At 32.0% G+C, this 12,646-nt stretch overlaps 1 protein-coding gene across 1 annotated transcript in view; it reads right to left on the reverse strand.

The window, feature by feature from the left end:
* The window catches only part of LOC145326603 (adenylate cyclase type 1-like), an 82,389-nt gene that overhangs the window by 39,016 nt on the left and 30,727 nt on the right, over positions 1-12,646 (reverse strand). The window contains exon 14 of the mRNA XM_080169974.1: positions 1,582-1,611. Coding sequence (XP_080026100.1) covers positions 1,582-1,611 — 30 coding nt within the window. The remainder of the gene's footprint in view (positions 1-1,581; positions 1,612-12,646) is intronic.

The following is a 12,646-nucleotide window of genomic DNA, read 5'->3' on the forward strand; positions in this document are numbered from 1 at the left end:
AAATTTTAATTTTCCGATGTTTGATGATTTTTTTTACAGTCATATTTTATTTAGATTTAAGTATCTATTTTATTAAAACATGTTAGATTTAAGGATCTTTGCTAATTTTTGAGAAGTTTTTTATGAAATTTTACTTTTCTTTTCTAGCAAAAAGATTTAGTAGAAAAAAAAAAAATGTCATTATTTAATCTTTCTTTCTTTTGATTTAAAAGTTTGAGTTGATTATTTAATTATTGATGCGATTTTTAATATAAAAATCATTTGCCTATTATTATGTAGGTACCTAATCAAAGTTTAGGTACTATTGATTATTAATTCATGTATTTGCAATTACATGGTCTGTAATTCTAACTTTAATTGAGATTATGAGGCCATGATATAATGAGATGTGTGAGTGGTAAATGTGCATTTCATGAATGTTGAATGCTTTTCCCATTCCTTATTCCTATCCTTATGTGGTAGTGGAGTCGGTTTGAGTTATTGTGGTGTTCGTAAGTTACCATAATTAATTTTAGGCCTGATGGCCATGCCATTTTAAACTCTTGTAATTTATGCGTTATGAGATTATGATTTTGTGGACACTGTCTGCACGCATGATGCTAAGATGAGTTATTGTGTTCGATTCCCAGTGACTAGACGGGTGTGTGTTGGAATGATTTTTCTTGTATTCCCTGGCAAGTTCGAACCCATTAATTCCCTTTTCCTTACACCAGAGAATGAGTGTGTTACGCGGCATTCCTAACTATCTCCGCGCGTCGCTTGTAAACAAACAAGAAGCCGCGCATTTTTCCTTTGATGATTCCCATGTGAAGAGCTACGTGAATGAAAATAATGTATTGGTTGAATATACATGCGCTCTAATCCGTGGAAGATCTCAAATAAGCCTTCCTGCTTAGTTTGACATCATATGTGGTAAGAATTTATCTTTAATTCTTAATAATAAGCGTAGTATGGTATATTTTTACGAAGAAATTTAAAACATTAATTTTTCAACAAATAGACCATTTAACTGCTAACTTTTGACATACGAATATTTTCCTTAATTTTATTGATCATTTGAATCTAAAATTATCAATTTCTGATGCTATTTAATATGTTTCGTGCCAATTTAAAGTTTTTTAGAAATTTTATATTTTTAATTAAATTGAAATCACGCAACCTCGATCTTACAAAAATAATAAACCATTAATATTATGTAATTAATTTTTATATTTTTGTTTTAGACTCACTGTTTTCATGGTAATAAATACACATTTGTAAACTTCGCTATGTTGGTCATTTGGAGGGCTTGGAGATAAGATTTCGAGAACGGCAAGGCATGCGTTCCGAAACAGTCATAATATTTTTTATCGCAGCGTGTTATAGATAGTTTCCGCGGATATCAAAATAAAAAAAAATTAAGAATAAAACAAGTTTAGTTAGCCACGAGGGTATTAATCTCACGATTTTAATATTCGTGGAAAATTGTCTGTAATACGATGCTATACATAATTTTCAATTTGGCTGAGAACCGGTTCTAATCCGGAGGATATTAGTCGGTTTTGGAGCCATACTGGAATAAACATTAAACATTGCACTTACCTTATAGCAGAAATCATTGATAATCCCATACTATAAAATAAAGTTAATCAAATTTTTTGAATATTTTTGGAATAGACAATTTTGTAAGTTTATAAATTCATGTATAAATAAACTCTAAATACATTGTGCCTAATTATTCTAGAAATCAAGATTTCAAAAATCGAAATTTCAAAAATCAAGTTTTAGAACAATTAAAATTTAGTGTTAAAAAAACAAAATGTTAATTAACGAACGTTCTGACTTTAAGTTAATAATATTGCAGTTGCTACGCTTTTTCAATTATTTCTTATCATTATAGAAATCATCATTAAAGGTTTAAAATCAAAAGGAACATTCTATCATAAACAAATGGATAAAAATACTCTAATAACTAAACTATCTATTGTGTTTTTTCTTCAAAGAAGGTGTATCAACTTTTTTTTTATAGCTAGCCGGTTCTTTTAGTAAGTAGTAGATGTAAAAATTTTCATAGAATTCAGATATGCAATCGGTTTTTTTGTAGACCTCTTATTTTTTAAGTAATTTAAGTTTTTAAAAAAAATAATTAAGTCGGTTTTAAGGTACTAAAACGCAACAAAATAAAAGAAGAAAATGGTCAGTAAGAACAAAAATAGTAAGATCTTTAATTTGACACCTTACTTTTAAAATTCTGTTGAGTAATTATTGAAAAAATCTATTTTTTTAACCTCGGTTTAATAAAAACCTTAGACCTAAATATTTTCTCAAACAGACATAAAAAACATGGGTTCATATATACCTTTAGAATCAGAAAAATATTACGAATCCATTGTAAGCAAAATTGAAAAAAAGTAAAAAAATAAAAAAATAACCAAATGGCCAATTATGTTTTTTGTTCAGGCAACACTATCGTCTTCCCTTTTTTACCCCCTCTTTACCCCCTTCCCATTTTTATACTCAATTCAAGAATTAAGACGTTTCCTGTACAATATAATATGATATTTTCATATAATTCCTTTTATTGTAGTTTATATACTATATTGTAAACTTTTTTTTTCAATTTTGCTTACAATGAATTCGTAATATTTTTCTGATTCTAAAGGTATATATGAACCCATATTTTTTTATCTGTGAAATAATAAAATTAAGTTCAAAGTTTTTATTCTCGTGGGTTTAAAAAAATCGACTTAATTTTTTTTTAAAAAACTTAAATTACTTAAAAAATAAGAGGTCTACAAAAAAACCGATTGCATATCTGAATTCTATGAAAAATTTTACATCTACTACTTACTAAAAGAACCGGCTAGCTATAAAAAAAAAGTTGATACACCTTCTTTAGTGTTTTATTCATATTGGCATATTAAATGCAGACTGGCCAGCCAATTTTGAAAATAAAAACGTACAGAACGTACACAAAAAAAATACGTTACGTACATAAAAAAAGTAAAAAAACGTACAAAAAACGTACATTCCTAATAAAAATAAGTTAAATAATTTCCTAGTTACCTATTATCAATACATTTAAGTCTACTAGCAGCTACCTGTAAAGGAGAACCATAGCGAACTGACAGACACAAGATATCCTATTACTCTATTCAAAAGAACTAGCATCTACGCTCCTAAAGGCCTCTAGGGGCACTTGAGGAGGGGAGAGTTGAATTCAATAAAAAAAACATGGATGACAACATACATAAGTAGCGAAGCTCATAAGTTATTTATAGACATCTGGAAAAAAAATAACTTAAAATCGCAATTAAAATTCATTTTTGGGGGGAGGAGGTAGTTTTTTTTCTAAAGTCAATTTCTCTTGGGAGGGTGGATGGTGATACTCTTCCCCAAAATAGTTATAAAACTTCCAAAAACCTATGAGAAGCTATCCTGTTAAGGAGAACCATATCGGTTCCGTGGTTAGCGAGATTCTTTGGTTCAAACAAACAGACATTCTGTTATTATGTACAAAGTATATCCTATTATAAGGACCAGCGACTGCTCTTAGAGGCCTCTAGAGAAACTTGATTAGGGGGGGGGGAGTTGAATTCAAAAACCCATTTTTTTATTTAAAAATAAAAAGTAAAAACAAGGATGACAACATCCTTAAGTAGCGAAGCTTAAAAGTTATGGATGGAAATCTGGGATCTATATAAACTATAGAGTAGTGTCGTAAAAAATAAGCATTTAACTTATTTAAATAAATCACAAAACCTTTTAAAAATATATAATAACGTGAAAATCTAGGAATAAATTCAGCCCCCCAACCAATAAGCAAATCTCAATGAAATTTAGTGGAAGTATTAAGAATGAAAACTAATACAATCCCTGAAAATTACAACCGTCTATCAGAAATATGAGTTGTGAAAATCACAAAAACCTATACATCTAGGAATCGATCTAGCACTGCAACAAATAGACAAACCTTAAAGAAACTTTTTGAAAATATGTAGAATGTGAATTTATTTATTATAGAGTAGCTTCGCTAATAATTTTTTTAGTGAGGGAAGGGGGAGTAGACCACCCCCATTTCTGATTTCAATTTTAAAAAGAAAGAAAAAATAGGGGAAGGGTTGTGATTTTTTTCTAAGAGTAGTTTCTCTTGGGAGGGTGGTTGTACCCTCTCCCAGGACCTATGAGAAGCTACCCTGTAAAAGAGAACCATATCGGTTTAGCGGTTAGCGAGAACCTTCGGTACAAATAAACTGACAGAGAGACATACATCCTGTTATTACATACTTAGTATATTCTATTAAATAAAGTAGTAAGTTTTTTGTCTGATGCTTAAGATTTTCATAACTACTTCACACAGTTACCGAGATGGTTTTAGTCTATTTTTCTACCATTTTGAATACAGGTTCTTGAAGGGATATGGAAGGACAGAGAAAATAGCCTACAACCTCACAAAGATCATGTCGGTTCAGCAGTTAGCGAGATTCTTTGTTACAGAAAAAAAGGATTTATAGGATAAACATATAATAGGATATAGGGTTATTTTGTCTATTGCTAAAGATCTCAGAAAATACTAGTCTTTAATACAAAGTAAATCAATGCCTGTCTGTCTAAAGCTTAAGATCTTGGTAACCGCTGAACAGATTGGGTTCTAAATTCTAATCTTCAGGGAATATATCTACTAGTCCTGTGGTAGTTTTATGCTATTTTCTTAGAGTGTGGGAAACCCATCCCCCCCCCAAAAAAAAACAAAAAAAATCAACCACCCCTCAATTTATTTTTGTAAACTAATGCAAATCAGCGGGGTGGAGGAACCCCCACCGCACCCTGGGGCGAAGCCTAAATGAAAAAAATAATCACAATCTTTTTTTATATTTTTTTTGGACAAATTTCCAACAAACGATTCTATAAAAGAGGGATACGAAGCCTCTAATCCTAGTAGAAAGTAAAAAGCTTTAAGTGTCCCTCCCCCAAAGAAAATAGCAAAAACCATCACAGGACTATTAGGTATATTCCATGAAGAGAAGAGCACAATAGGTTCAGTGGTTACTAAGATATTAAGCTTCTGATATACAGACGGACAGACATCATTCTACTTTGCATTATAGATAATATACTATTTTTGTAATACTTTTTGTACAAATACAAATAAATATACAAATACTTTTATACTTATATTTGATTCTTATTCTTTAAAAACTGAAGATACCAAAAAACAAGACTTCTTAATCCTACACTGTGCACCATATGATATCTCGGAAAATTTACCCAAGTATATAAAGAATTTGAAAACAAGGATGACAACATCCATAAAAGCGAAGCACTGAAACGGTAGGACAAACGGACATTAACACTTGTATAGTATCTGAACTGAAAAATCTGAACATAATGTATAAATGTCGAATCAAAATTGTAGGTAAATTTGTTGAAAAACTGCTTAAAACAGGATAATGTTTATGGACATACTTACATTTTTGGACTTGATTATAGAGTTGCTTCGCTTGTAATATTGTTCTTTGTTGTCCCAGGAATCAATATACCAAAAAACAGAACAAACGGATAATTAAAACACTTGAAAATTTGTTGTTAAAAAAGTAGAAAAATCAACATGTTTAAAATGGACGTACGGAAATTCTGGTAATGATTATAGAGTTGCTACGCTTTCTAAATCGTACCCAACTACTACAGGAATCATCATGCAAAGTTTGAAATCGATAGAACAATTCTAACATGCCTAAATTAACGAATAAAAGCTATCTATCTCGGACGGACGGACCGACCCTAATTATAGAAAAGCTTCGCTTTTAAAAATTATCGTAAAATCTATTAAAGGGGTAGTAGCATGAAATGCATTTAAATTTAGTCAACTGCATATCTCTTTCTGTTCAATAGTTTAAACTATATCTATAGGACATATATTTCAAATCCATAAATTTAAACTGTAAGTTCTAATAACATATATGCATAATATACATGTACATATTTTTGTTCTATGAAAATTGAAGATATTATTGAATTTATTTAAATAATACACCTATTGTTTTTGCAAAAATTTTCGTACAAAACATACAAATTACTTTTCTGCTAATATTTGATTCTTATTATTTTTTAAAAAAACGTAAAACGTACAAAAAATACAAATTTCAAAATACGTTACGTACACATATCAAAATAACGTCCAGAACGTACACAGATTCGATGCGTAACGTACAAAACGTACACTCTGGCCAGTCTGTAAATGTTAATGTTTTTGATATATTCACAATAAATTGAGAGAAAAACAAGGATGACAACATCCATAAAAGCGAAGCACTGAAACGGTAGAACAAACGGACATAAACACTTATATAGTGTCATAACTGAATAATCAGAATATAAATGTATAAGAGTCGAAGAAAAATTGTAAGTAAATTTGTTGAAAAACTACTTTATACAGGATAATGTTTATGGACATACTTACATATTTAGGACTTGATTATAGAGTTGCTTCGCTTATAACATTATACTTTGTTGTCCCAGGAATCAATTTACCAAAAATCAGATCAATCGGATGATTAGATCACATAAAAATTTGATGTTAAAAAAGGAAAAAAATCAACATGTTTAAAATGGACGTACGGAAATTTTGGTAATGATTATAAAGGAATCACCATGCAAAATTTGAAATCGATAGGACAATTCTAACATGCATAAATTAACGAAAAAAGCTATCCATTACGGACGGACGGACGTACGGACGCTTTTAAAAACCTGTATTTCGTCATTGTGTAGCCTTCTTAAATAATTCAACATTTATTGGCAAATCACGAAAGTCCACTGTATAAATGTCAAAGCATATTTGGTGTGTTTTCAGAGCCGCAGAGTGGTTTATATTCGCATAATAGATTAATTGATAAAAGGCAGACAGGGGTGGAACAATGGACTGTAAATTACACTGGTACCCAATTATAACCGCGTTATCTTATTCATTGGTTCCAAAACTTTGGGTACCTTGGTAAATATTAATTGGGTTGGTTCAAAACTAGGGATGGCCAAACGTTTCCACCAATAATTGTAATTTACAGTAGAAGTAATTGTTTTATCATCTTTAGGTATGTAAATCAATTTATCTACCTTTTTCATCTTATCCCTTAGATCCCTGATAAAAGGGGTGTTTGATAATAAAGTGATAAGTGTAAAGAAAAGGGTAAAGAGTAAATTGTGCTGTTGTAATAATATGGTTACAGGGGCGTCCAAGCTTTTTTTTGGGGGGGGGGTAAAAAATTTTTTGGGGGGGGGTAATTCGTGTTTGGGGGGGGTAAAATGGCGCGCGAAGCGCGCCGAAATTTTTTTTTACCCCCCCCAAAATTTTTACCCCGGGGGTAAAATTTGATTGGGGGGGGTAATTACCCCCCTAAAGTCTGTTGGGGGGGGGGTAAATACTCCCCCCAAATCTGTTGGGGGGGGTAATTACCCCCCCCAAACTAATTTACCCCGGGGGTAAAATTTTTGGGGGGGGTAATTTAATTATGTAAAAAAAGCACCTACCTAATCTATTAAGTTAATAAGTACTATCCTATAACATAAAGTAGTAAGTAAGGTTTATTTGACTATAGCTTCAGATTTCATTACTTTTAATACTGAGTTCTCCTTTTTAGGAAAGCTTCACATAGATCCCATGATGGTTCCACACTATTATAGGTCAATCCTTTGAGTGGTTTTAGGCTATTTTTCTCCTCCCTTTTTACCCTTTAGAAAACACGAGTTCTTAGATGCTAAGGGCGCCACTACTATTCAAATATATAGTAGTATCTCATTCTTTAGAACATAAAAATACAATAATTAACTCACTAACCAATGAACCAATATGATTATACTTTAAAGTGAAGCGTCTTATAGGTCCTGGTAAGTTTTATAACTAGTTTTGAGACACCCTGACATCCTCCCAAAAGAAATCGCCTATAGAAATTCTTTTTCATTATTTAATGAAATATTTAATTTAGTTAGGTATCTATTTTATGGAATCTTCAGTGCTTTACAATTACATCATAGATCCCCGGGATGGTTTAGGGGGGGGGGCGGGGATTACTCCCTCCCCCCCCCCAAAAAAAAATTTTCAGTAAAATTTTTTTTAAGAACATGTAATTTGGGGGGGGGTAAATACCCCCCCCCAAAAATTTTTTTTTAAAGAACATTTATTTTGGGGGGGTAATTACCCCCCCCAAAATGGTTTGGGGGGGGTAAATACCCCCCCCAAAATCGTTGGGGGTGCCTACGGCACCCCCAAGGTAGGGGTAATTTTTTTTTGGGGGGGGTATTGTTCAAAAAATTTTGGGGGTGCCAAATGGCCCATTACCCCCCCCCCTTGGACGCCTATGTATGGTTATGCAACAACTATAAAGATTACATGTATTGCATATGTGGAAGGGAAAGGACTCCAAACAAAGAATTATAAAAGATGTAACTTACATATCTGAAAAGAATAATGTCAATATTAAAATAACTAGAGTTGGCTCAATATAACTTTATCGCTAATGGCTAGTTTTCTATAAGTATATACAGGGTGTGCCACATAAATCCGGACTTTTTCTTATTTTTAAACAAATAAACATAAAATCGTCAATTTAAAGATTTTATTGAATTTTAAAAACTGGTAAGCAAACTAGGTATATGACAATTAGATTATTCAATAAAATCGACGCCAGCCTCAATCACCGCCTCTCCCCGCCCCCTGAACCGCCCGCCGACCCTGGTCACCAAGTCCCTGTCAAAGCAGGCAAAGTTCTCCATAATAGGAGCAATGAGAAAGGTCTTTTTAGTATGGGCGCGTCTATTGGTTCATGCTTTAATGGCGCTCCATGCTTAAAAGTCCATTGGATTAAGATTTGGGCTGCTGGGAGGCCACATCTCCTTAAGGACGTGAGTAATCGCCGGGTCCAAATTAACCCATCTTTCAAGCTACTCTTTGACACGGCGGCTCTAATTTGGGCCACAGTTGAGCTAGAACAACGTTTTATACATTTTTAAAAATGGCATGAAGATGAAGATAGGGTTGTCAGCGCAACACATAGTCTAAAACGAGCCCTGAAGTCAAGAACCGAGAAATTTTCAAGAATTTTGACGTATTGAACATCATAAAGGAAGCCTGCAAGAAATAACACGCTTTAACTGCTGAAAGACTGCCACAAGAAGACCCAATACCCCAAATTTAAAGCCTCAAGCTTCAATAACAAAAAAGTTCTAGTCATTTCAAAATAGCATTTTATGTACAATAGAATTTTTGAAATGCTCATAAAAGAAAAAACAATATTAAATTACGTTGCCTAAACACAAAATTATAACCTTATCTTTGTCAGAAACTTAGATTGCCTGTAACCGATTACATTTTTACAATAAAAACACCACATTTCATAGTCAAAATCTATGAAAAAAAATCAATTTAAATTGCATTTTTAACTTAAATCATAGCGGAAACAAAGGGGGAAACTAATACAAGCTTAGCTGTGATTGGTTGTTAAGCTGATTCAGCCTTCTGATTGGCTACAGTACATTCGGTACAACGCAAGTAAAACTTAATTTTTTTAAATGATTTTGACTATAAAAATGGGTATTTTTATTGTAAAAATATAATTAGTTACTGGAAACCTAAATTTATGACAAAAATAAGCTTATAATTTTGTTTCTAGGCCACGTAGTTTAATTTCAAAGTTTTCAACATGAGCATTGCAATTCTTTCAAAATTTTCATTGTACATAAAATGTCATTTTAAAATGCCTAGAACTTTTTTGTTATAGAAGCTGAAGGCTTCAAATTTGGGGTATTTGGTCTTCTTGTGGCAGTGTTTCAGCAGTTAAAGCGTGGTATTTCTTGCAGGCTTCCTTTAAAATCTACCACGATTCACTTTGTCGGAGTACTACAGCCAAGTCAGCTGGGATAGAAAGCTCTAGTCTTTTCTAGTGTTTTCACTAGGTATCTGATGGTATCTCCAGCAAGTTTCATTAGTCCATCTCACCTACAGATGGGCTGAGGTCAGATTTAGTAGGCCCAATTAAAAAAATCCACGGTAAACTATGCGTGCTTCGAATCTGCCTTGTTGAACATATGCGCGTCCAGCTCGGCGTACACGTCCTCCATCATCCAAAGATTTTCATGGGCATAAAGGTCATTACCTAAGCTTTTTATAGTGGGGTCAAATGTTCTGATAGGTCAAGTAGTTTTGACGCTATGGCCGTTTAAAAAAAGTCCAGATTTATGTGGCGCACCCTGTATCTATTTATCTATTTCTCAAAAAATCAGTTTTCCTCCCCCGCCCTTACTATCTAAAAGAAAAAAGTAAATATTTATCAATTTAAATGATTTTAAAAAGGTTTCTTTCAATTATATTTTTTTCACATTATCATCACCAAAGGGTTAATATGATTAAAATTTTAGTTTTAATATTTTAACACAAAAGAAGTGTGGCCACAATCGAATTCTTTTAAAATAGAGTTTTCTTAGATTTACTCTATTATGAACGTATATTTTTTATTTATGAAATAAGTATTAAATACTTCAATGTAATTCAAATATCTACATGAAGTGAAAAACTTAATTCATTCAATAAACAAATAGAATAAAGGTCCTATCGCTTTGGTCAATGAGAGTTTAATGAGGATTATTGGAGCACTATGAGTTTTAAACACTTTACCGTTGGAAGACTCGAGCTCATTTATAGACGTTTATTTCCTATATAGATCTGTCATGGATCTTGATGCAATAAAGCAGGCCTTTTTGTAAATGTTAAAAATTGAAAGATTTCATTAAATAAAAGTAAGCGCAAATATACTTAGTAAATAATATCAATCTTTAAATATCTAAATGACATCTACAAGTAGCAAAGTACTAGAAAGATCATGAATTGTCAATCAAAAACTTTATGGATCAGTATTATTTACAGTCCAATGTCCCTACTTACCTGTAAATACTCAGTAACCCTGCGGGGCTACCCTGTGCTCAATATAACCTAACTTAACCTGACCTAAAGTAAAACACAAAAATATACCCCCACCCCCTTAGTTTTTAATTATTTCAAAATAAGAGGCAGTAGCGGGTATCGTCGTATTTTCATATTAGCTTTTGACAGGTTAAATTAGGTAAATGGTAATGATTGCCACGCAGGGGCTAGAAATAGGAGAAAATCTAACTGTGAAAATACAACGAAACCCTCTATTTCGTTTTCTTTCATGATCCAAAAATTCCATTGGTTATTTCTTATGCATAGGTCACGTGTGGAACGTATATACTTAAGAATAATTAGTTAGTGCAAAGAATAACATTATAACATCTAACATAAATATTCAGAGTAGAAATAGAAATATTTATTCTACTATAATCAAGGATCTAAAGGGATAAGACAATTGTCGACAAATTGATATACATCCAGAATGATGATAGACAAAATTAATCCTTGTGTAGATTACAATGAGTAGTTGAATCATTTGCACACTCAACTTATTGAATCAACCAATCAAAATTCAATAAAAGTCCCCAAAGTTGTAAATAAGAAAACATTATTCTATAACTTTGGACCTGTGTAATAAACAGTCCTATGTCTCCTCCATTCCTGACAATAATCATTATATACTTTACAGTATAATCAAGGTATTAGATCAAATGATACCTCCTCTGAGTCCAAGAGGTTGCATGAAGCGTACTGAAATTTTGCCATTTATGTTGATTGGTAAGGAGGCAGGGGAGTTGTCAACTCCCTCTAAATTCTAATTCTAAATTCCTTTGGATATCCCCGCCGCCTCTAATAATTGTCAGGTGAAAATATATATAAAAAATGTATAAGAAATATGCTCTATTCTTGTATATCTATTGTTTCCATAATACAATACAAGGTGATTATTCCTCCATTATAACCGTCTTTATTATTGAATCAGCAATTTTTAAATACATAATATGTAGTAGTATTAATTCTATTTTTATTTTTATTATTTTCCCTTTACTCTAATATTTGGGTCATAAATAGACAAAACAAAATGGAATTTTTTCTTTTAATTTTATTTCCAAAAAATGTGAATTTGTTGGACTGAGATGCGCCAAATAGACAAAACCCCAAACTGTGAAAAACTTCATAGCTAGTTTTGGAATCAAAAATATCATCACTTTATTATAAGCTAACCAGGAAGAAGGTATAGTCAACAAGCAAAATAAATCTAAAATGATATTTGGGGGGCAGATAGAAAGGTCGTCAATTTTATGTGTTGCTCCCAGACGACAGCTAAAATCACGTGTTGGTTTCGTTGTTGGTATAAGCTGTAAGCAAACACTTTCTAAAAGTACGAAATTTATCAAGTAGAGGTGAAAAAAATAAGTATATCAGAAAAAAAAATAATAATAGATTTAGAAACATTATTGATTTCAAACCCAGCAAAAATATTCCTGTAATGATATACAACAATTGTGTAAACGTAGCAACTCTATGACCAGAAATAAACAACTACCGTTTGAAAACTTCTCATTTGCTTTTTACACCAAATTTTAGCTTTTCGATTTCTATGATTATCAGGTAAAATGTTACCTCAGTGATTACGCCGTAAAATTTCAGTTAGTCTTTGTAAATGAAGCATCGGATTTAAAACAATGGATATATTATTACTTGGATCTTACATCAAATTTTCATGTTCTCTAATAAGGTGAAACG

Source organism: Acartia tonsa, chromosome 8 (genome assembly GCF_053477335.1).
Source record: "Acartia tonsa isolate MP-2025a chromosome 8, ASM5347733v1, whole genome shotgun sequence".
In the NCBI taxonomy this organism is placed as follows: domain Eukaryota; kingdom Metazoa; phylum Arthropoda; class Copepoda; order Calanoida; family Acartiidae; genus Acartia; species Acartia tonsa.